Source organism: Oncorhynchus nerka, linkage group LG20, assembly GCF_034236695.1.
Source record: "Oncorhynchus nerka isolate Pitt River linkage group LG20, Oner_Uvic_2.0, whole genome shotgun sequence".
Lineage (NCBI taxonomy): Eukaryota > Metazoa > Chordata > Actinopteri > Salmoniformes > Salmonidae > Oncorhynchus > Oncorhynchus nerka.
In genome coordinates, this window is record NC_088415.1 from 84910514 (window position 1) to 84934951 (window position 24438).

The 24438-nt window shown below is 50.1% G+C and overlaps 1 protein-coding gene across 1 annotated transcript; it reads left to right on the top strand.

The window, feature by feature from the left end:
• Window positions 1–779: 779 nt before the first annotated feature.
• Window positions 780–24227, top strand: zbtb41 (zinc finger and BTB domain containing 41). Its single transcript, XM_029624203.2, has 11 exons — window positions 780–900; window positions 1382–2639; window positions 3917–4124; window positions 5056–5125; window positions 7455–7602; window positions 9111–9240; window positions 10154–10249; window positions 10466–10572; window positions 10749–10854; window positions 12130–12218; window positions 22093–24227. The coding sequence occupies exons 2-11, from the start codon at window positions 1412–1414 to the stop codon at window positions 22743–22745; spliced, it is 2835 nt and encodes a 944-aa protein (XP_029480063.1). The 5' UTR covers window positions 780–900; window positions 1382–1411; the 3' UTR covers window positions 22746–24227.
• Window positions 24228–24438: the final 211 nt, after the last annotated feature.

Sequence of the window (24438 nt, forward strand, 5' to 3'; positions counted from 1 at the left end):
AAGTAAATGAAGCTAGTGCAGTTAAGGTGATAATGGCTGGGGTCATTTTTCCACAATAGCATACTGTACATGGGGAGTTCATTTGCATGATGTCAGTAAATCTCACAGAGGTATTGATTTTACATGCCATACTTGTTGATGCTGATTAATTGATCAGTGTTGACGCTGACATTATGACATTATGTTTATTATTATTATTACATTATGACGTTGTCTAATGTATGTAAATAACATGTCATAATCCAAATTGCAAGTAGGTCATTGAAACAAGGGTGAATAAGAGCAGAACATTAAAGAAGTCTATACTGTTGAAGACCAGTTTGAGGAACAGTTTGATTATTATAATGGGTTTCCAATCATTCATTTTCCTAATCAATATTTTTTATTATTCTCCTCTATTCATTTTTAAGTGGGTTATGACTGTGAGACTGTTAGATGAAGGCGTTCACAGTCCTTTCATCCTACAACTCTCTATACAGGTTCCCTAGGTCGTATTTCACTACAATACCCACAATGCCACATAGACTATAAATTCGCATAGGCGAATCATGTGATACAGTTCAGCACATTCTTCACCTTTTATCAAGGAACACAAAGCACACAAAGGCTGTTACCGTTTAAAACCATTTACACGTACCTGCATAAATATGAGAGAAATATCAAAGGGTTTCTGTCGGCGTTTTGTGTGACATTTCTCTCTGATTACTGTTACACAAAGGGCTCGAGGACAAAAGCTGAAACAGCCAATGAACGAGCGCGTTGTTTGTTTGCGACGTTTCCCCAAGAATGTGAAGGTGGGGCGTTTTGCAATATTCAGGAAATTGTCATTTTTCTATTTATCTCAGAGTAGAGATGTACAAATGTATTTCCTTTTTTTCTTAGCGTGCTTACACTTCTAAGGTAGGTTTGAACAATATTTCACTTGCACGAATGCTTTCCCAAAGGGGCAGTAAGGGTCGTTTGTCAACGTTCTCCTCTTCGGGGGGTGTGGGGGTGGGGGGGCTGTTGTACAGACCATAACATAGGGGTCCTTGAGGTGGATAGCGAATTTGAGACTACAACATTGTAGCCAACTGCTGATGCACATCAAAACTGAATTGAGTTGGCTGCATGCTACGTTGGCTCGAATTTGCGATATAACAACGTTGTCAGCGGTTGAGTTGTTGATACACCCATGTCACTGCATACATTGGCTTTCACAAAACATTAGCCAAAATATCAAAGGCTGGCTATAACAGTAACGTATACACGTATAATCAGCTGCATCTATAAGCTACATCTGTCTTTACCTCTCACCTTGCCTTACAGGCTGTGTAATAACATATGTACAACATAACTTTCTACTGACAGGCTGTTTCTTGAAATTATGTCTGTTTTTCAGAACTCTTTGAATGGTTCCCTATTCAACATAATGATGACGAGAAAACCCAACCAACCTCAACCCCCAAAGAGAAGAGGAAAGGTCCGTGCTAGTGCCAGTGGGCAAATTGACTCACTGGACAACAATACCATGACTGACTCAGAGACAGTTCCTCCATCACAAATGAGGCACCTGACCATGATGCAGCATGGCGACAACCTCCTCAAGTTTCTAAACGAGGACCGAACGAAGCAGAGGTTCTGCGACGTCTCCGTCAGTGTGGGCGGGAAGCGCTACAGGGCCCACAAAGCCATGTTGGCGCACGGTAGCAGCTACTTCCACGCCGAGCTGACCAAAAACCCAACCGCCGATCACGTGATTCTCGACCACGTGGAGGATTCCGTGTTCCAACACTTACTGCACCTCCTTTACACGGCCGAGTGCGTCATTCCCGAGAGCGAGGTCCCTGCCCTGACTGAAGCGGCCGGCTTCCTGGACATGATGGATGTAGTGAAGCTCCTGGCAGGAGAGGGGGATGGCCGGCCAGCGCTTGCCCGAGAGGAGGTTAAGTCCGTGGGGGAACCAAGCTCAGAGAAGACCTCTATAGCTTCTGACCTTCCATCGGACTGTGTCGGGGTCCAAAGCCCAGTCCATTCTGGTGCCCACCATTGTTCGTTCTGCAGCCGCACGTTTTGCTACAAGAAGTCTCTGGAGAACCATTTAAACAGGAACCACAGTAGCAACACCGAAGTAGACGCCAGAGAAAAGGTGGTTAATCAAGAGGTTACTACCATGGTAACCACGACCCGGAGGTCTGCCCGCAGGAGGAGAGTTCCCGCTAAATTGGAGAGAGGGGACGCGGACAGCTCCGGCGCAACAGAGGGGACGCTACATCAAGACCCCGCTAGTCGAGACCCAACCACCACAGAGGAAGACGACGAGGAAGAAGAAGAAGATGGGAGAAAACCAAAGCACATATCCGACACAGGAGATGCACTCACCCCAACCGAGGGTGAGGAGGCGGAAGAGGAGAGGGAGGAGGAGATGGTGGAGGAACGTCAAAGTGCGTTAGTACGGAGAGCAAGAGAGAGCGGTGAGAGTTCAGAGGTGGAGACAACAGAACACCACACAGTCAATGAGGTGGAGGTATATAGTCAGGCTGCCAATGGTTCTAACTATGGAGCAGTGTACCCAGAGGGACTGGCTCCTGTCATCATCCAGAGCGTAAGCAAGAAGACGCTCAAGTGCCCCAAGTGTGACAAGACCTTTGACCGCACAGGTAGGTACTCTCCTTGAAGAGTTTATTTCAATGCATTGCACTGATTACATTGTATCTACGGAGGCAGTTGTTTCTGAGCTGATATTACACAACAACAGATTAATAACATACATGACAACATAATAATAAAACAATAACCAACATTCAACATAACAATAAGATATTAAACAATAATAATATATTGAATAATTAATACATAACCAACATTTAAACAGCCACTGTTTTTTGTCCTCTTCTCTTAGCAACGAAGTAAGTAGTAGGCTTAATTGGTTTGACTGCCAATCAAGTGACTCAGTGGAGTTTTCAAGAGCGGACATGGAAGCCCTGAAGGACTGCGGTCAAATATTTTTTATAACTAAACCAAGACAGACAGCCTTTCGTTTCCAATGGGAACAAATGAGCATTTTTTTAAAACTAGGCAGGTCAGTTAAGAACAACTTCTTATTTACGATGACACTTGGTTAACCTTTTTCAGGGGCAGAACGACAGCTTGGGGATTCGATCCAGAAACCTTTCGGTTACTGGCCCAATGCTCTAACCACTAGGCTACCTGCTGCCCCCATAGTGGGCAGAACAAGCAAGGAGGTGGGCAGAGGAAAGCAAGAGCTAGCGAGATCCTATTGGCGCGTTCTAGCATCATCTGCATATTTCCGTTAGGGAACACCTACTCTGTGAAGTGCGCTTGTGCAATAACTCAATTCACACTTGCAGTCCTAAACGTCGTTATTATTTTTACTTTTGCGAAGAGTAAAGTCTATAATCCTTAGTCTGGCAGGTAGCCTAGTGGTTAGAGCGGTGGGCCAGTAACCGAAAGGTTACTGGCCCAAATCCTCGAGCTGACATGGTAAAAATCTGTGGTTCTACCCCTGAACAAGGCAGTTAACCCACTGTTTCTAGGCTGTAATCTTAACTGACTTGCCTCGTTAAATAAAATAAAAAAATTGTCCACTCTGTCTATAACCGATTCTAGTTTGGGAACAGAAAACTGTATTGAGATCAAATGTTTCGTCGATGAGAAAATTTGCAGAATGTCGGCCAAACTCCATCTTCTCCCACTGCCCGCCATTGGGCTTCCTCTCACTACCATATTTGGTAATGAGTGGAAATGCCAAGCCGATGCTTCACATTTAAACATCCAGTGAAATATCTGTGTCATTGTTCTATCTGTGCTGCAGTTGTGCCCCACTGTATCTGTCTTTTGAGCCTAGCCATAACATGCACCGAATACTTTATTATAACTCATAATATTCTGATGTTTTTCTCTGTATTTTCCATAGGGAAGTATGAGAGTCACACCAGGGTACACACGGGAGAGAAGCCCTTCCAGTGTGACGTGTGTCTGCAGTGTTACTCCACCAAGTCAAACCTCACTGTACACAAGAAGAAGCACGCCAGTGACGCCCCCTTCCAGAAGAAGGACCACAAGTGCTCCTTCTGCAACAAGCTCCACGCCAGCAAAAAGACCCTCGCCAAACACGTCAGAAGGCGAGCCTTCGTTCCTGTCCCATCATCATTCTCTGTTCACCAGGGTTGGGGTCAGTTCCATTTCAATTCAACCAATTCAGGAAGTAAACAGAAATTCCAATTCTACATTTTTTCTAATAGAGAAGCTTTGAGGAACATTTGAATTGGAATAGGAATTACAGTTTACTTCCCGAATTGACTGAATTGAAATGGACTTGTCCCCCAACCCTGATATTCACATTACACTCTTATACATGTTATATATTTAGATTATTATAAATCTCTAAAAATGGATCTTTTAGGAAAATAATCACTCTAAATTCAAATGATTAAAATCATGTTCGTATGAATAAAAAGGATGAGGATATTTATTTAGTGGTTGAATTTAAACCTTATTAACAGCCCTTCCAAACTATGGGCTGGTTTCCCAGACCCAGATTAAGCCTAGTCCTGGATTAACAATCAATCAATGGAGATTCTCCATTGGAAGGGTGTTTTAGTCAATTACTAGGCTTAATCTGGGTCAAGGAAACCATTGCTCGACAAGTTTAAAGTTTGTTTGTAGTCTTTCAGGTTAAAGGGGTTTCTGGTTAGTAGTAATCTGAGTTGATCATTATATGCCCTGATCTAGATGTTATTAGCAGTTCTATAATGGGGATTATTTCATTGCTCTTCAGGGATAAACAGAGTTTATTGAGATAAATGGATTACACTGTAGTCTACCAGTCGCGTCCTTTTCTCACTTAGTTCTATGTAATGTACTTAAAGTTCAAATCATTTGCTTTACCACCTTGTGGACATGTGTCACAGCGTAGTTCAGTGTCAAAGGGATCCAGACAGGTCAATGTTGTACTGTGTGTTTATATGGAGGCCCTCTGCTCTCCACGGAGTGAAAAGGAATGAATAATGAAGTCAAGGGTGTACTAACTATGTGTTACCACTATGCTTTCAGGTTCCACCCGGATCACATTCAGGAGTTCCTGGCCATGAGGAGGAAGAAGAACGATGGATGGAAGTGTGATGTAAGCTTTGACTTGTTTTATTTTATGAAACACAATCCAAAAAAAGAAAATGTTTCCTGTAACGGACACAGTATAGAAAATGAGATAAGGTGTAAAATGCTAGACCCAAGATTCAGACTACAATCATATTTTGAAGGGATCACTCACATTGAGCCCTTATAATATGAATGTCTCTCACTGATCAATATCAACACTTTGAGCCTAAGAAGTTTGGTTTTAACATTTAGCAGACGCGCTTATCCAAATACACTTGCATACATTTTTCGTACTTGTCCCCCCCCGTGGGAATCGAACCCACAACCCTGTCGTTGCAAGCGCCGTGCTCTATCAACTGAGTCACCTGGTAGTTTCACAACCATTAGCTCATCATGTTCAAGTGACGTCATTGCATAGCCATATGAAATGAGATGTCTTTCAGAAGGTGAGTCAAAATCAAATCAAATTTGTTAAGCAGATGTTATATGCGGGTGTAGGGAAATGCTTGTGTTTCTAGCTCTGACAATGCAGTCATATTTAACAAGTAGTATCTTAACAGTTTCACAACATTTACCCAAAATACACGTAAATCAAAGTAAGGAATGGATTAACAATATATACACATGTATGTCAGAGCGGCATAGGGCTAAAATACAGTGGCATAGTATATCAAATCAAAATCAAATCAAATGTATTTATATAGCCCTTCGTACATCAGCTGATATCTCAAAGTGCTGTACAGAAACCCAGCCTAAAACCCCAAACAGCAAGCAATGCAGGTGTAAAAGCACCTGTATAGAATACAGTATATACATATGAGATGGGTGATGCAATATTTACACACAAGGACCACTCTATAATATATACCTATAGATGCAATGCAGGAAATACAAAACCTGTAGTGTATTTGAGGTTTAAAAGGACTTCTGGTGTCTGTAATTTCCACATAGAAATGTCAGACTTATTTTTCCCTTAGTATAGCAAAATGTATCAACCCCTACAAGAATGTGTGTCCCATGAATTATAATCCACATTTCCTGTTGCTGCAGGATTACTTTCCTTCTGTAGCAAACTGGCTCAAATTAAGATCCTACATCTGTACACATCACATAATACATAGTCCATAGAATGATACACATAGTCCACAGAATGATACACATAGTCCACAGAGTGATACACATAGTCCATAGAATGATACACATAGTCCACAGAGTGATACACATAGTCCACAGAGTGATACACATAGTCCACAGAATGATACACATAGTCCACAGAATGATACACATAGTCCACAGAGTGATACACATAGTCCATAGAGTGATACACATAGTCCACAGAGTGATACACATAGTCCACAGAATGATACACATAGTCCACAGAGTGATACATATAGTCCACAGAATGATACACATAGTCCACAGAGTGATACACATAGTCCACAGAGTGATACACATAGTCCATAGAGTGATACACATAGTCCACAGAGTGATACACATAGTCCACAGAATGATACACATAGTCCACAGAATGATACACATAGTCCACAGAATGATACACATAGTCCATAGAATGATACACAAAGTCCACAGAGTGATACACATAGTCCACAGAGTGATACACATAGTCCACAGAGTGATACACATAGTCCATAGAGTGATACACTTAGTCCACAGAATGATACACATAGTCCACAGAATGATACACATAGTCCACAGAGTGATACACATAGTCCACAGAGTGATACACATAGTCCACAGAATGATTCACTGCAAGTACAGTCAGTGTATTCTGTAAGTACAGTCAGTGTATTCTGCAAGTACAATCAGTGTATTCTGTAAGTACAGTCAGTGTATTCTGCAAGTACAATCAGTGTATTCTGTAAGTACAGTCAGTGTATTCTGTAAGTACAGTCACTGTATTCTGTAAGTACACTCAGTGTATTCTGCAAGTACAGTCAGTGTATTCTGTAAGTACAGTCAGTGTATTCTGCAAGTACAGTCAGTGTATTCTGCAAGTACAGTCAGTGTATTCTGAAAGTACAGTCAGTGTATTCTGTAAGTACAGTCAGTGTATTCTGCAAGTACAGTCAGTGTATTCTGTAAGTACAGTCAGTGTATTCTGTAAGTACAGTCAGTGTATTCTGTAAGTACAGTCAGTGTATTCTGCAAGTACAGTCAGTGTATTCTGCAAGTACAGTCAGTGTATTCTGTAAGTACAGTCAGTGTATTCTGTTAGTACAGTCCGTGTATTCTGTAAGTACACTCAGTGTATTCTGTAAGTACACTCAGTGTATTCTGTAAGTACACTCAGTGTATTCTGGAATCATCTTCTCTCTCTGCTCTTCCTGGTTCAGATCTGCCACAAGTCTTTCACACGTAGACCCCATCTGGAGGAACACATGATTCTACACACGCAAGACCGACCCTTCAAATGTGCCTTCTGCGACGACTACTTCAAGTCCAGGTTTGCCCGCTTGAAGCATCAAGAAAAGTACCATTTAGGTAATGAATGGGAAATGTCATTTAATTGCTTTTATCCAACCTATTTAGATAATGGATAAATGTATTGTACCTCTTGACTCTAGGCCGTACAGATATAATGCATTATAATGGGTCGTAATGCTTTATTAGCCTTGTCATTAAGTATGAATGAACAGCTTATAATGTGTTAGTGAAGGGATGAATCGCGTATTATCTGTCATTTTGAGCCAGTTGAAAGGCGTAACATATTATAAGTTAATGTATAAAGCATTATCATGGTTATAACAAGTCATAATACGTTATAACTATATGCCCTAAGTGTTACTGTTGAATCCCATTGGAATGATGAGGAATTTAAAAAATTGTATGGTTGAGAGGGATGAGGCAAAAGGTATGGCATTACGTACCGAAAATTGAGAAATCATGTGACTAAACTGAATAAAAAGAAGAAACTATACTATGAAACAAAAATTAAATTATATAAACAATGACAGTTAAAAGCTTTGGAGGGCCTTAATTTACATTTTGGGTGATATTTCTTCTTAACAGCACTATCAACAAGGCAGGTTCCACAGGCCCTAGTTTTGCCACACCTGGACTACTACTGTTCAGTCGTGTGGTAAGGTGCCACAATGAGAGACTTGGGAAAATTTAAATTGGCTCCAAACAGGGCAGCACAGAATAGACTAGTACTACGTAGAGCTATGAATACATGGAACTCTATTCCACATCAAGTAACTGATGCAGGCAGTAGAATCAGATTTAAAAAGCAGATAAAAATACACCTTATGGAACAGTGGAGGCTGTGAAGAGACACAAACACAGGCACAGACACAAACACAGGCACAAACACAGGCACAAACACAGGCACAAACACAGGCACAAACACAGGCACAAACACAGGCACAAACACAGGCACAGACACAAACACAGGCACAAACACAGGCACAAACACAGGCACAGACACAAACACAGGCACAGACACAAACACAGGCACAAACACAGGCACAAACACAGGCACAAACACAGGCACAGACACAAACACAGGCACAAACACAGGCACAAACACAGGCACAGACACAAACACAGGCACAGACACAAACACAGGCACAGACACCTGCATACACACACGATAACACACACGCTATACACACATGGATTTTGTGATGTAAATATGTGGTAGTAGAGTACAGGCCCGAGGGCACACACTTAATATGTTGTGAAATCTGTTGTGAATGTATTGTAATGTTTTTAAAATTGTATAAACTGCCTTAATGTTGCTGTACCCCGAGAAGAGTGGCTGCTGCCTTGGCAGGAACTATTGGGATCCAAAATAAATAGAAATACCACGTTCGGGTTTATTGTCCTCAAAAACATTGGGAGTCAAGGAAAAGGTTGTATAATCATTGAAGAGAATGCTATCAAGTTTGTAGAAGCTTAACGTTAATCAATGATCAGATGTTGATGTTGGATTGCAAAGTAAGGCTGTGACACAGGGATATTGAATTGACCTTTGACTCTGTCCACAGGTCCGTTCCCATGTGACATCTGTGGCCGCCAGTTCAACGACACGGGTAACAGGAAGAGGCACATTGAATGTACACACGGGGGCAAGAGAAAATGGACCTGCTTAATCTGTGGGAAGTCAGTGAGGGAGAGGTAGGATTGTCACAGCTACAATAAACAGGTTGATGTTATTTTTTTTTGTGTTGTGGGAAAATTATAAATAAATAGAAATACTCAAATAAACAGCAGTGCTTAGAATACTGCACATGTAAGTGTGATTACATTGAATTTATATGTTGTTTTACACAACAACTACTAATGTTATAACTTTTAACAAAACTTTTAACCAATTTCTTTTTAACAATTATTTTTGGTGGTGGTTGTAATGAATACCCAGGGAGAAAAAGGTGTAGATTCACGCGCAGAGCGCGGCAAATGTTTATTGAGACATCGCAGAAGGCAGGAACCGTGGTCACAGGCAGGCAAAGGTCAAACACAACAGGCAAAGGTCAAACACAGGCAGGCAAAGGTCAAACACAGGCAGGCAATGGTCAAACACAGGCAGGCAGTCAAAAACAAACAATACCTCACAACTACACAAACATAAAGAACTGAACTAAATTGGGAGCTGATGAGACCAGGTGAGACACGAACACAGGTGAAATTAATTAACAAAAATGAAAGACAGGGCTACTTTCCAGAACACAAAGAAACAGGGCTACGTTCCAGAACACAAAGAAACAGGGCTATGTTCCAGAACACAAAGAAACAGGGCTACGTTCAAGAACACAAAGAAACAGGGCTATGTTCCAGAACACAAAGAAACAGGGCTACGTTCAAGAACACAAAGAAACAGGGCTATGTTCCAGAACACAAAGAAACAGGGCTACGTTCAAGAACACAAAGAAAAAGAACACAAGGTTGACTAAGAAAAGAAAAGCAGAACCTTACAGTGGTATTGTGTCTATCTCTCACTGCTCACATGGTAACAGTCTCAACTTTAGTGACTGGTCTACTATCAATCTAACTCCATTGATTGTAATGTGGTTCTTTTTTATGTCCGTAGGACAACGTTGAGAGAACATTTGCGGATTCACAGCGGAGAGAAACCTCACCTCTGCAGTATCTGTGGACAGAGTTTCCGCCACGGCAGCTCTTATAGGTCAATATGCTTGGGCAGTTCATGACGTACCTAGTTCTTATTGGCTATCACCCTATGGGTGGATTCCCATGTTCATGAGGTTTCTATTGGGTAGTTTTTGTCTTCTCCAGAGAAAATAATTGTATCATAATTTTGTCATCATTTAATACAAAATAAATCAAACGTTGGCCTGTTTTAATTGCATATTAACATTTGTTAAAAACTTTATTCTGATAGGCTTCATCTTCGCGTCCACCACGACGACAAGCGCTACGAGTGTGACGAATGCGGAAAGACGTTCATACGCCACGACCATCTGACCAAACACCAGAAGATACACTCGGGTAACAGTACACACACCTTCCGTGTTATGTTCCGTAGCCGTGCAAAAGAGAGTCAAATGTTCCCCTGGGTTATTTCTTCATACATGGTCCTGGACCTGTTTGTATGTTTTTACGCTGCACACTAATTGTCTTACGGGGATAATAATTGAATTGACTCTCCCTTTGGTTGTTATCAGGGGAGAAAGCCCACCAGTGTGAAGAGTGTGGGAAGTGTTTCAGGCGTCATGATCACCTGACCGTCCATTACAAAAGTGTCCACCTGGGAGAGAAGGTGTGGCAGAAGTAAGTGGTCCTGATGGTGGATGGAGATGGAGGGAATGGGCGCGTTCCAGGCTGACTACATTGCAGATGCATGACAGATCTCACAAATCAAATCAAATTTTATTTGTCACATACACATGGTTAGCAGATGTTAATGCGAGTGTAGCGAAATGCTTGTGCTTCTAGTTCCGACAATGCAGTGATAACCAACAAGTAATCTAACTAACAATTCCAAAACTACTGTCTTATACACAGTGTAAGGGGATAAGGAATATGTACATAAGGATATATGAATGAGTGATGGTACAGAGCAGCATACAGTAGATGGTATCGAGTACAGTATATACATATGAGATGAGTATGTAGACAAAGTAAACAAAGTGGCATAGTTAAAGTGGCTAGTGACATAAGGATGCAGTCGATGATCTAGAGTACAGTATATACGTATGCATATGAGATGAATAATGTAGGGTAAGTAACATTATATAAGGTAGCATTGTTTAAAGTGGCTAGTGATATATTTACATCATTTCCCATCAATTCCCATTATTAAAGTGGCTGGAGTTGGGTCAGTGTCAATGACAGTGTGTTGGCAGCAGCCACTCAATGTTAGTGGTGGCTGTTTAACAGTCTGATGGCCACAACGACTGAGTAGGCGTTAACATATCAGCTAACTACATCATATAACATAGCAATCTGACGACGTGGCATGTAACCATTGGTTGATGAAACGTAACATCTGCAATGTGGTCATGCTGGAACGTGACCAATATGTTGTAGATTTAAAGTGTCAGTCTGGATTTAGACACAGCAGGGCGCCAAAGGGATTTTTAAATATGAGTTTTTATTAAAGGATCAAGAAAATAGGCAGAATAAACAGCATTGGACAAACAACAATTGCATAGTGAAACACGTTTTCACATGATATTCAATCAAACAAAGTAAATTCACAGTACATGACTTCCATATCCGCACAGTCAAACACATACAGTCATATCGGTTTTTGGTATTAATGTGGCTACCCTATGAGCACAAGATGTTGAAAAGACGTTGAAAATTTCTTTTTTGGTTTCAATTTCTTGTACTCGCTGTCGCTGGTATAATTACAATTATATAATTATAATTACTTTATTGATACTACATTTTATCAACCCAACAACCCAGATGGAACAAACCCTGTGTTTGTCAAATTAAAAAAAAAAAAAAAATGTACTGTTGAAGAGGATCTTCTATGGTGTCTAGTTGACTATTTGTGAAAAAGACTAAGCATTGGGAACATGTGTGTGGATTCTATAGGTATAAAACAGCTGTGCATCAGTGTGAGGTCTGTAAGAAGGAGTTCAAAGGGAAGTCCAGTCTGGAGATGCACTTCAGAACACACTCAGGTAAGATGACAGTATAAGCTGTGAATGTCTGTTTGCCTGGTCAGCATAACTTTCTTTTCACATCGAGCGTTTATTGACATATTAATCCAGAACAAATGTATTTGGTGGACGTAGATGTGCAATGAATAGATGATAGGTGTGGCAGGCAACATACCGACCTGCTTTCATTTCCTAGACCAGCAGCCATCACACTATACACACGCTTCAATGAATGTCTGCTTTTCATCTGTTTTTTAAAAGGTTTTTTACTGTTTTACAGACAAAGGGCCACAACAAAACCTCTACCCCCTCTATCTTCTCTACCTCCACCCTCCCCTCTACCTCCCCTCTATCTCCTCAACCTCCACCCTCCCCTCTACCTCCCCTCTATCTCCTCTACCTCCACCCTCCCTCTACCTCCCCTCTATCTCCTCTACCTCCACCCTCCCCTCTACCCCCTCTACCTCCCCCTCCCCTCTACCTCCCCTCTATCTCCTCTACCTCCACCCTCTCTCTACCTCCCTCTATCTCCTCTACCTCCACCCTCCCTCTACCTCCCTCTATCTCCTCTACCTCCACCCTCCCTCTACCTCCCCTCCCCTCTACCTCCCCGTTATCTCCTCTACCTCCACCCTCCCCTCTACCTCCCCTCTATCTCCTCTACCTCCACCCTCCCTCTACCTCCCTCTATCTCCTCTACCTCCACCCTCCCCTCTACCTCCCCCTCCCCTCTACCTCCCGTTATCTCCTCTACCTCCACCCTCCCCTCTACCTCCCCTCTATCTCCTCTACCTCCACCCTCCCCTCTACCCCCCTCTACCTCCCCTCCCCTCTACCTCCCCGTTATCTGCTCTACCTCCACCCTCCCTCTACCTCCCCTCTATCTCCTCTACCTCCACCCTCCCCTCTACCCCCTCTACCTCCCCCTCCCCTCTACCTCCCCGTTATCTCCTCTACCTCCACCCTCCCCTCTACCCCCTCTATCTCCTCTACCTCCCCTCTACCTCCCCGTTATCTCCTCTACCTCCACCCTCCCTATACCCCCCCTCTACCTCCCCCTCCCCTCTACCTCCCGTTATCTCCTCTACCTCCACCTCCCCTCTACCCCCCCATCCCCCTACCACCCCACCCCACCCCTCTACCTTCCCATCCCTCTACCTCCCCGTTATCTCCCTCTACCTCCACCCTCCCCTCTACCCCCTCTACCTCCCCCTCCCCTCTACCTCCCCGTTATCTCCTCTACCTCCACCCCCCTCTACCCCCTCTATCTCCTCTACCTCCCCCTCCCCTCTACCTCCCCCTCCCCTCTACCTCCCCGTTATCTCCTCTACCTCCACCCTACCCCCTCTACCCCCTCTATCTCCTCTACCTCCCTCTACCTCCCTTTCTCTCCCACCCTCCCTCTATCTCCCCTCTATCTCCTCTACCTCCACCCTCCCCTCTACCCCCTCTACCTCCCCCTCCCCTCTACCTCCCCTCTATCTCCTCTACCTCCACCCTCCGCTCTACCCCCCTCTACCAACCCATCCCCTACCACCCCACCCCACCCCTCTACCTTCCCATCCCTCTACCTCCCCCGTTATCTCCTCTGCCTCCACCCTCCCCTCTACCCCCTCTATCTCCTCTACCTCCACCCTCCCCTCTACCCCCTCTACCTCCCCATCCCCCTACCACCCCACCCCACCCCTCTACCTTCCCATCCCTCTACCTCCCCGTTATCTCCTCTACCTCCACCCTCCCCTCTACCCCCCTCTATCTCCTCTACCTCCACCCTCCCCTCTACCCCCTCTATCTCCTCTACCTCCACCCTCCCCTCTACCTCCCTCTATCTTCCCTCTACCTCCCCCTCCCTCTACCTCCCCTCTATCTTCCCTCTACCTCCCCCTCCCCTCTACCCCTCTGCCTCCACCCTCCCTCTATCTCCCCTCTACCTCCACCCTCCTCTACCCCCTCTACCTCCCCCCTCCCCTCCATCTCCTCTACCTCCACCCTCCCTCTACCCCCACTCTACCTCTACCTCCCCTCGATCTCCTCTACCTCCACCCTCCCCCTCTACCTCCACTCTATCTCCTCTACCTCCACCCTCCCCTCTGCCTCCCCTCTACCTCCCCCTCCCCCTCTACCCTCCCTCTACCTCCCTCTATCTCCTCTACCTCCACCCTCCCCTCTACCCCCTCTACCTCCCCATCCCCTACCTCCCCACCCCACCCCTCTACCTTCCCATCCCTCTACCTCCCCACCCCTCTACCTCCCCCATCCCTCTACCTCCCGCCCCCACCCCTCTACCTCCCCATCCCTCTACCTCCCCGCCGCCCCCACCCCTCTACCTCCCCACCCCTCTACCTCCCCATCCCTCTACCTCCCCATCCCTCTACCTCCCCCACCCCTCTACCTCCCCAACCTCTACCTCCCCATCCCTCTACCTCACCACCCCTCTACCTCCCCACCCCTACCTCCCCATCCCTCTACCTCCCCACCCCTCTACCTCCCCACCCCTCTACCTCCCCATCCCCATCCCCTCTACCTCCCCACTCTCTACCTCCCCATCCCTCTACCTCCCCACCCTCTACCTCCTCACCCCTCTACCTCCCCATCCCTCTACCTCCCCATCCCTCTACCTCCCCATCTCTACCTCCCCATCCTCTACCTCCCACCCCTCTACCTCCCCACCCCCTCTACCTCCCCACCCCTCTACACTTCATCCTCTACCTCCCCACCCCTCTACCTCCCCATCCCTCTACCTCCCCATCCTCTACCTCCCCACCCTCTACCCTCCCAACCTCTACCCATCCCTCCTCCCCTCCCCATCCCTCTACCTCCCCACCCCTCTACCTCCCCATCCCTCTACCTCCCCACCCCTCTACCTCCCCAACCCTCTACCTCCCCATCCCTCTACCTCCCCATCCCTCTACCTCCCCATCCCTCTACCTCCCCCACCCTCTACCTCCCCATCCCTCTACCTCCCCACCCCTCTACCTCCTCACCCATCCACTACCTCCTCCCCACCCCTCTACCTCCCCATCCCTCTACCTCCCCATCCCTCTACCTCCCCATCCCTCTACCTCCCCACCCCTCTACCTCCCCATCCCTCTACCTCCCCATCCCTCTACCTCCCCATCCCTCTACCTCCCCACCCCTCTACCTCCCCATCCTCTCTCCCCATCCTCCCCATCCTCTACCTCCCCACCTCCTCTCTACCTCCCCCATCCCTCTACCTCCCCATCCCTCTACCTCCCCACCTCCTCCCTCTACCTCCCCATCCCCTACCTCACCTCACCTCCCCATCCCTCTACCTCCCCACCCCTCTACTCCCCCCATCCTCTACCTCCCCCTCTGCCTCCTCACGTCCTCTGCCTCCCCGTCCCCTCTACCTCCCCATCCCTCTACCTCCCACCCCCTCTACCTCTCACCCCTCTGCCTCCTCATCCCTCACCTCCCCATCCCTCTACCTCCCCATCCCTCTCCTCCCCATCTCTGCCTCCCCCTCCCCTCTACCTCCCCATCCCTCTGCCTCCCCATCCCTCTGCACCTCCCCATCTCTCTACCTCCTCCTCTGCACTCTGTCCCTCTACCTCCCCCATCCCTCTACCTCCCCATCCCTCTACCTCTCTCCCCTCTACCTCCCCATCCCTCTACCTCCCCATCCCTCTACCTCCTCACCTCTACCTCCTCACCCCTCTACCTCCCCGTCCCTCTACCTCCCCATCCCTCTCCTCTCACCCTCCCTCTACCTCCCCCTCCTCTACCTCCCCATCCCTCTGCCTCCCCACCCTCTCCTCTACCTCCACCTCTGTCTGCCTCTACCCCCCTGCCTCTACCTCCCCATCCCCCTACCTCCCCACCCCTCTGCCTCTCCCCACCCCTCTACCTCCCCCATCCCTCTACCTCCCTCTATCTCCTCTACCTCCACCCTGCCCTCTACCCCCTCTACCTCCCCATCCCTCTACCTCCCCATCCCTCTACCTCTCAGCCACCCCCTCTACCCTCCCCCCATCCCTCACCTCCTCCCACTTCCCGCCCCACCCCTCTACCTCCCCACCCCTCTACCTCCCCCATCCCGTCCACCTCCCCACCCCTCTACCTCCCCACCCCTCTGCCTCCCCATCCCTCTACACCTCCCCACCCCTCTACCTCCCCATCCCCATCCCTCTACCTCCCCCACCCCTCTACCTCCCCATCCCTCTACCTCCCCACCCCTCTCTACCTCCCCATCCCTCTGCCTCCCCATCCCTCTACACTCCCCATCCCTCTACCTCCCCAACCCTCTCCCTCCCCCTCCCTCTACCTCCCCCCTCTACCTCCCCACCCCTCTACCTCCCCATCCCTCTACCTCCCCCACCCCTCTACCTCCTCACCCCCTCTACCTCCCCATCCTCTACCTCCCCATCCTCCCTACCTCCTCACCCCTCTACCTCCCCATCCCTCTACCTCCCCATCCCTCACACTCCCATCCTCTGCCTCCCCACCTCTCCTCCCCATCCCTCTACCTCCCCACCCCTCTACCTCCTCACCCTCTACCTCCCCATCCCTCTACCTCCTCACCCTCTACCTCCCCATCCTCTACCTCCCCATCCCTCTACCTCCCCTCCCTCCATCTCTCTCCTCCTCCCCTCTACCCCCTCTACCTCTACCTCCCCTCGATCTCCCCTCCACCCTCCTCTACCTCACTCTATCTCCTCTACCACACCTCCCTCTGCCTCCCCTCTACCTCCCCCCTCCCCTCTACCCTCCCTCTACTTCCCCTCTATCTCTCTACCTCCACCCTCCCTCTACCCCCCCTCTACCTCCCCCCATCCCTCTACCTCCTCACCCCTCTACCTCCCCATCCCTCTCCCATCCTCCCCATCCCTCTACCTCCCCCATCCCTCTACCTCCCCACCCCTCCCTCTACCTCTCACCCCTCTACCTCCTCACCTCCCCATCCCTCTACCTCCCCATCCTCTGCCTCCCCACCCCTCTACCTCCTCACCCCTCTACCTCCCCATCCTCTACCTCCCCATCCCTCTACCTCCCCACCCCTCTACCTCCCATCCCTCACCTCCCATCCTCTACCTCCCCATCCCTCTACCTCCCCATCCCTCTACCTCCCCACCCCTCTACCTCCCTCACCCCCTCTACCTCCCCATCCCTCTACCTCCCCTGCCTATCCCTCTACCTCCCATCCCCCATCCCTCTACCTCCCCCATCCCTCTACCTCCCCATCCCTCTACCTCCCCATCCCTCTACCTCCCCACCCCTCTACCTCCTCACCGTCTACCCGTCCCATCCCTGCCTCCTACCTCCCCTCCCCTCTCATCCCCCTCTACCTCCCCATCCCTCTACCTCCCCCATCTCTCTACCTCCCCACCCTCTACCTCCCCATCCCTCTACCTCCCCATCCCTCTACCTCCCCACCCCTCCCTCCCCATCCCTGCCTCCCCACCCCTCTACCTCCCCATCCCTCTACCTCCCCATCCCTCTACCTCCCCATCCCTCTACCTCCTCACCCTCTACCTCCTCCCCCTCTACCTCCCCATCCCTCTACCTCCCTCACCCCTCTACCTCCCCATCCCTCTACCTCCCCATCCCTCTACCTCCCCACCCCTCTACCTCCCCACCCCTCTACCTCCCCATCCCTCAACCTCCCCATCCCTCTACCTCCCCCATCCCCTACCTCCCACCCCTCTACCTCCCCATCCCTCTACCTCCCCCACCCCTCTACCTCCCCTCTATCTCCTCTACCTCCACCCTGCCCTCTACCCCCCTCTACCTCCCCATCCCCCTACCTCCCCACCCACCCCTCTACCTTCCCATCCCTCCTCCCCACCCTCTCTACCTCCCCATCCCTCTACCCTCCCCCACCCTCTACCTCCCCATCCCTCTACCTCCCCACCCTCTACCTCCCTCACCCCTCTACCTCCCCATCCCTCTACCTCCCCATCCCTCTACCTCCCCACCCCTCTACCTCCCCCATCCCTCTACCTCCCCACCCCTCCCTCCTCACCCTCTACCCTCCCCATCCCTCTACCTCCCCATCCCTCTACCTCCCCATCCCTCTACCTCCCTCACCCCTCTACCTCCCCATCCCTCTACCTCCCCATCCCTCTACCTCCCCCTCCCCTCCATCTCCTCTACCTCCACCTCCCCTCTACCCCCCACTCTACCTCTACCTCCCCTCGATCTCCTCTACCTCCACCCTCCCTCTACCTCCACTCTATCTCCTCTACCTCCACCCTCCCCTCTGCCTCCCCTCACCTCCCCCTCCCCTCTACCCTCCTCTACCTCCCTCTATCTCTCTACCTCCACCCTCCCTCTACCCCCCTCTACCTTCCCATCCCCTACCTACCCCCTACCTTCCCATCCCCTGCCTCCCCACCCCCTGCCTCCCCATCCCTCTACCTCCCCACCCTCTACCTCCCCATCCTCTACCTCCCCGCCCCCCCCCTCTACCTCCCCACCCCTCCCTCCCCATCCCTCTACCTCCCCATCCCTCTACCTCCCCACCCCCTCTACCTCCCCACCCTCTCCCCTCACCACCCCTCTACCTCCCCACCCCTCTACCTCCCCATCCCTCCTACCTCCCCACCCCTCTACCTCCCACCCCTCTACCTCCCCCATCCCCATCCCTCTACCTCCCCACCCCTCTACCTCCCATCCCTCTACCTCCCCACCCCTCTACCTCCTCACCCTCCCTCTACCTCCCCATCCCTCTACCTCCCCCATCTCTCTACCTCCCATCCCTCTACCTCCCCACCCCTCTACCTCCCCAACCCTCTACCTCCCCACCCCCTCTACCTCCCCACCCCTCTACCTCCCCATCCCTCTACCTCACCCCCCACCTCCCCATCCCTCTCCCCCTCACCCTCTACCTCCCCATCCCTCTACCTCCCCATCCCTCTACCTCCCCATCCCTCTACCTCCCCACCCCTCTACCTCCTCACCCCTCTACCTCCCCATCCCTCTATCCCTCTACCCCCATCCCTCTACCTCCCACCCCTCTACCTCCCCATCCCTCTACCTCCCCACCCCTCTACCTCCCTCTATCTCCTCCCCCACCCTGCCCTCTCCCCCCCTCTCCCCACCCCCACCCCTCTACCTCCCATCCCTCTACCTCCCCACCCCTCTACCTCCCCATCCCCTCTACCTCCTCCCCACCCCTCTACCTCCCCATCCCTCTACCTCCCCTCTACCTCCCCACCCCTCTACCTCCCCACCCTCTCCCCATCCCTCTACCTCTCCCCACCCCCTACCTCCCATCCCTCTACCTCCTCACCCCTCTACCTCCTCCCTCTACCTCCCCATCCCTCTACCTCCCCATCCTCTACCTCCCCATCCCTCTACCTCCCCATCCCTCTACCTCCCCATCCCTCTACCTCCCCACCCCCTCTACCTCCCCACCCCTCTACCTCCCCATCCCTCTACCTCCCCATCCCTCTACCTCCCCACCCCTCTACCTCCCCATCCCTCTACCTCCCCACCCTCTCCCCTACCCCTCTACCTCCCCATCCCTCTACCTCCCTCCCTCTACCTCCCCATCCTCTACCTCCCCATCCCTCTACCTCCCCATCCCCTCTACCTCCCCGTCCCCTCTACCTCCCCATCCCTCTACCTCTACCTCCCTACCCCCTCTACCTCCCCATCCCTCTACCTCCCACCCCTCTACCTCCCACCCCTCTACCTCCCCACCCTCACCCTCCTCCTCTACCTCCTCACCCCTCCTCCCCATCCCTCTACCTCCCCATCCCTCTACCTCCCCACCCCTCTACCTCCCCACCCCTCTACCTCCCCCACCCCTCTACCTCCCCATCCCTCTACCTCCTCACCCCTCTACCTCCCCATCCCTCTACCTCACCCCTCTACCTCCCCATCCCTCTACCTCCCCCATCCCTCTACCTCCCCATCCCTCTACCTCCCTCACCCCTCCCTCCTCACCTCTCTACCTCCTCACCCCTCTACCTCCCCATCCCTCTACCTCCCCCACCCTCACCTCCTCCCTACCTCCCCATCCCTCTACCTCTCCATCTCTACCTCCCTCTACCTCCCCATCCCTCTACCTCCCCACCCCCTCTACCTCCCCATCCCTCTACCTCCCCATCCCTCTACCTCCTCACCCCTCTACCTCCCCTCACCCTCTACCTCCCCATCCCTCTACCTCCTCACCCCTCTACCTCCCATCCCTCTACCTCCCCATCCCTCTACCTCCCCATCCCTCTACCTCCCCACCCCCTACCTCCTCACCCCTCTACCTCCCCATCCCTCTACCTCCCCATCCCTCTACCTCCCCCACCCCTCTATCTCCTCTATCTCCTCTACCTCCACCCTGCCCTCTACCCCCTCTACCTCCCCATCCCCTACCTCCCCACCCCACCCCTCTACCTTCCCATCCCTCTACCTCCCCACCCCTCTACCTCCCCATCCCTCTACCTCTCCGCCCACCCCTCTACCTCCCCATCCCTCTACCTCCCCGCCCCGCCCCACCTCTCTACCTCCCCACCCCTCTACCTCCCCATCCCTCTACCTCCCCATCCCTCTACCTCCCCATCCCTCTACCTCCCCAACCCTCTACCTCCCCATCCCTCTACCTCCCCACCCCTCTACCTCCCCACCCCTCTACCTCCCCCATCCCTCTACCTCCCCACCCCTCTACCTCCCAACCCCTCTACCTCCCCATCCCCATCCCTCTACCTCCCCATCCCTCTACCTCCCCACCCCTCTACCTCCCCATCCCTCTACCTCCCCATCCCTCTACCTCCCCATCCCTCTACCTCCCCAACCCTCTACCTCCCCATCCCTCTACCTCCCCACCCCTCTACCTTCCCACCCCTCTACCTCCCCATCCCTCTACCTCCCCATCCCTCTACCTCCCCATCCCTCTACCTCCCCATCCCTCTACCTCCCCATCCCTCTACCTCCCCACCCCTCTACCTTCCCACCCCTCTACCTCCCCATCCCTCTACCTCCCCACCCCTCTACCTCCTCACCCCTCTACCTCCCCATCCCTCTACCTCCCCATCCCTCTACCTCCCCACCCCTCTACCTCCTCACCCCTCTACCTCCCCATCCCTCTACCTCCCCATCCCTCTACCTCCCCACCCCTCCCCATCCCTCTACCTCCCCATCCCTCTACCTCCCCACCCCTCTACCTCCCCATCCCTCTACCTCCCCACCCTCTACCTCCCCATCCCTCTACCTCCCCATCCCTCTACCTCCCCACCCCTCTACCTCCCCATCCCTCTACCCTCCCCACCCCTCTACCTCCCCTCTATCTCCTCTACCTCCACCCTCCCCTCTACCCCCCCTCTACCTCCCCATCCCCCTACCTCCCCACCCCACCCCTCTACCTTCCCATCCCTCTACCTCCCCACCCCTCTACCTCCCCATCCCTCTACCTCCCGCCCGCCCCACCCCTCTACCTCCCCACCCCCTCTACCTCCCCATCCCTCTACCTCCCCATCCCTCTACCTCCTCACCCCTCTACCTCCCCATCCCTCTACCTCCCCATCCCTCTACCTCCCCGTCCCTCTACCTCCCCACCCCCTCTACCTCCCCATCCCTCTACCTCCACCCTCCCCTCTACCCCCTCTACCTCCCCATCCCCCTACCTCCCCACCCCACCCCTCTACCTTCCCATCCCTCTACCTCCCCACCCCTCTACCTCCCCATCCCTCTACCTCCCCGCCCCGCCCCCACCCCTCTACCTCCCCACCCCTCTACCTCCCCATCCCTCTACCTCCCCATCCCTCTACCTCCTCACCCCTCTACCTCCCCATCCCTCTACCTCCCCATCCCTCTACCTCCCCGTCCCTCTACCTCCCCACCCCTCTACCTCCCCATCCCTCTACCTCCCCCTCCCCTTTTTTCCCTCTAATTGTAATACTATGTTTGCCCAACTAACTTCCGTCATGTCTTCTGCTAGGTGAAAAACCTTACCGATGCCCCGTGTGCCAACAGACGTTCCGCATTAAGAAGACCCTCACCAAGCACATGGTGATCCACTCGGATGCCCGCCCCTTTAACTGCCCGCACTGCAGTGCCACCTTTAAGAGGAAAGACAAGCTGAAGTATCATATGGACCATGTACACGGTGCTAAGTCCACTGAGCAGCAGCAGCACCACCAGCAGCAGCACCGCCAGCAGCCTCCGGTGGTGCAGACAGAGGATAAGATGGTGACTCTGCCTTATAATACCCACGGCCCCTCCAAAGTGTACCGGGCTGAACCCAAGACCGTTCTCCAGAATGTCCCCTCCGATGTGTGTGTGCCTGTCACGCTGGTGCCCGTCCAGATGCCCAGGGTGGTCTCGGGGGTACAGGGTGACCTGAGGGGACACGTAACCTGCCCACCCCAAGGTCAGGGGCAGCAGCAGACAGCTGGGGGGTACCAGACTGCCACAGAGCTGGCGTTCCTGGAGAAGTACACGCTTACCCCCCAGCCGGCCAACATTGTTCACCCGGTGCAGCCTGACCAGATGTTGGACCCCAGGGATCAGTCGTACCTGGGCACCCTGCTGGGCCTGGACTCTGCCACCCCCGTCCAGAACATCTCCAACTCGGACCACGTCGCCCATTGATAATGCCTCTCTATACTTCTCTTTTGGCAACATTTTATTTAAAGGGTACCGACATAAGGACATTATAACACATTTATAACCCATACAGTACACATTTATAACCCATACAGTACACATTTATAACCCATACAGTACACTTTTATAACCCATACAGTACACATTTATAACCCATACGAAACTGTATGAGCCCATAGAGGTAACGTTTATTTGAAGGGTGCGGTTGTTAACATAAGCATTCACAAAATGCTCTTGCCCTGCTTATGCATGGCTTATGTATAGTTTATGAATGGGTTATGAATCTGTTATGAATCTGTTATGAATGGGTTATGAATCTGTTATGAATGGGTTATGAATCTGGTATGAATGGGTTATGAATGGGTTATGTATGGGTTATGTATGGGTTATGAATCTGTTATGAATGTGTTATGAATCTGTTATGAATGGGTTATGAATCTGTTATGAATGGGTTATGTATGGGTTATGAATCTGTTATGAATGGGTTATGAATCTGTTATGAATCTGTTATGAATGGGTTATGAATCTGTTATGAATGGGTTATGTATGGGTTATGAATCTGTTATGAATGGGTTATGAATCTGTTATGAATCTGTTATGAATGGGTTATGAATCTGTTATGAATCTGTTATGAATCTGTTATGAATGGGTTATGAATCTGTTATGAATCTGTTATGAATGGGTTATGAAGTTTTTATGAATGGGTTATGAATCTGTTATGAATCTGTTATGAATGGGTTATGAATCTGTTATGAATGGGTTATGAATCTGTTATGAATGGGTTATGAATGGGTTATGTATGGGTTATGAATATGTTATGAATGGGTTATGAATCTGTTATGAATAGGTTATGAATCTGTTATGAATCTGTTATGAATCTGGTATGAATGGGTTATGAATGGGTTATGAATCTGTTATGAATGGGTTATGTATGGGTTATGAATCTGTTATGAATGGGTTATGAATCTGTTATGAATGGGTTATGAATCTGTTATGAATGGGTTATGTATGGGTTATGTATGGGTTATGAATGGGTTATGAATCTGTTATGAATCTGTTATGAATCTGTTATGAATGGGTTATGAATCTGTTATGAATGGGTTATGTATGGGTTATGAATCTGTTATGAATGGGTTATGAATCTGTTATGAATCTGTTATGAATGGGTTATGAAGTTTTTATGAATGGGTTATGAATCTGTTATGAATCTGTTATGAATGGGTTATGCATGGGTTATGAATCTGTTATGAATGGGTTATCTATGGGTTATGAATCTGTTATGAATGGGTTATGTATGGGTTATGAATCTGTTATGAATGGGTTATGAATCTGTTATGAATGGGTTATGAATCTGTTATGAATGGGTTATGAATGGGTTATGAATCTGTTATGAATGGGTTATCTATGGGTTATGAAGTTTTTATGTAGCTATACTTAAAATAAAATGCGATCGTCCTGCTCTTTTAACCTCTGCAGCTTATTCAGGGGCGAACGCTCTGATAGAAACAGATGGTGTCGAACAGGTCTAGTTGTCAGCCGTGTGGAACAGGGAATCTCATCAGCTAAATTTGTGATATTTATATCTGCGATCATCCAAACGTTGCACCACCTTGATTGAGCCCCAAGTCTTTCATCATATTTTAGTTCAAAGAGCACTTTTTAAAAGTTTCTCTTGTCA

What these genes read in the sequence shown, in the direction of transcription:
- zbtb41 (XM_029624203.2), top strand. Translation starts at nt 1,412, where the DNA reads ATGATGACGAGAAAACCCAACCAACCTCAACCCCCAAAGAGAAGAGGA. An exon ending in CAAGACCTTTGACCGCACAG is followed by an intron (nt 2,640 to 3,916) that starts GTAGGTACTCTC and finishes TATTTTCCATAG; the next exon opens with GGAAGTATGAGAGTCACACC. An exon ending in ACACCAGAAGATACACTCGG is followed by an intron (nt 10,573 to 10,748) that starts GTAACAGTACAC and finishes GGTTGTTATCAG; the next exon opens with GGGAGAAAGCCCACCAGTGT.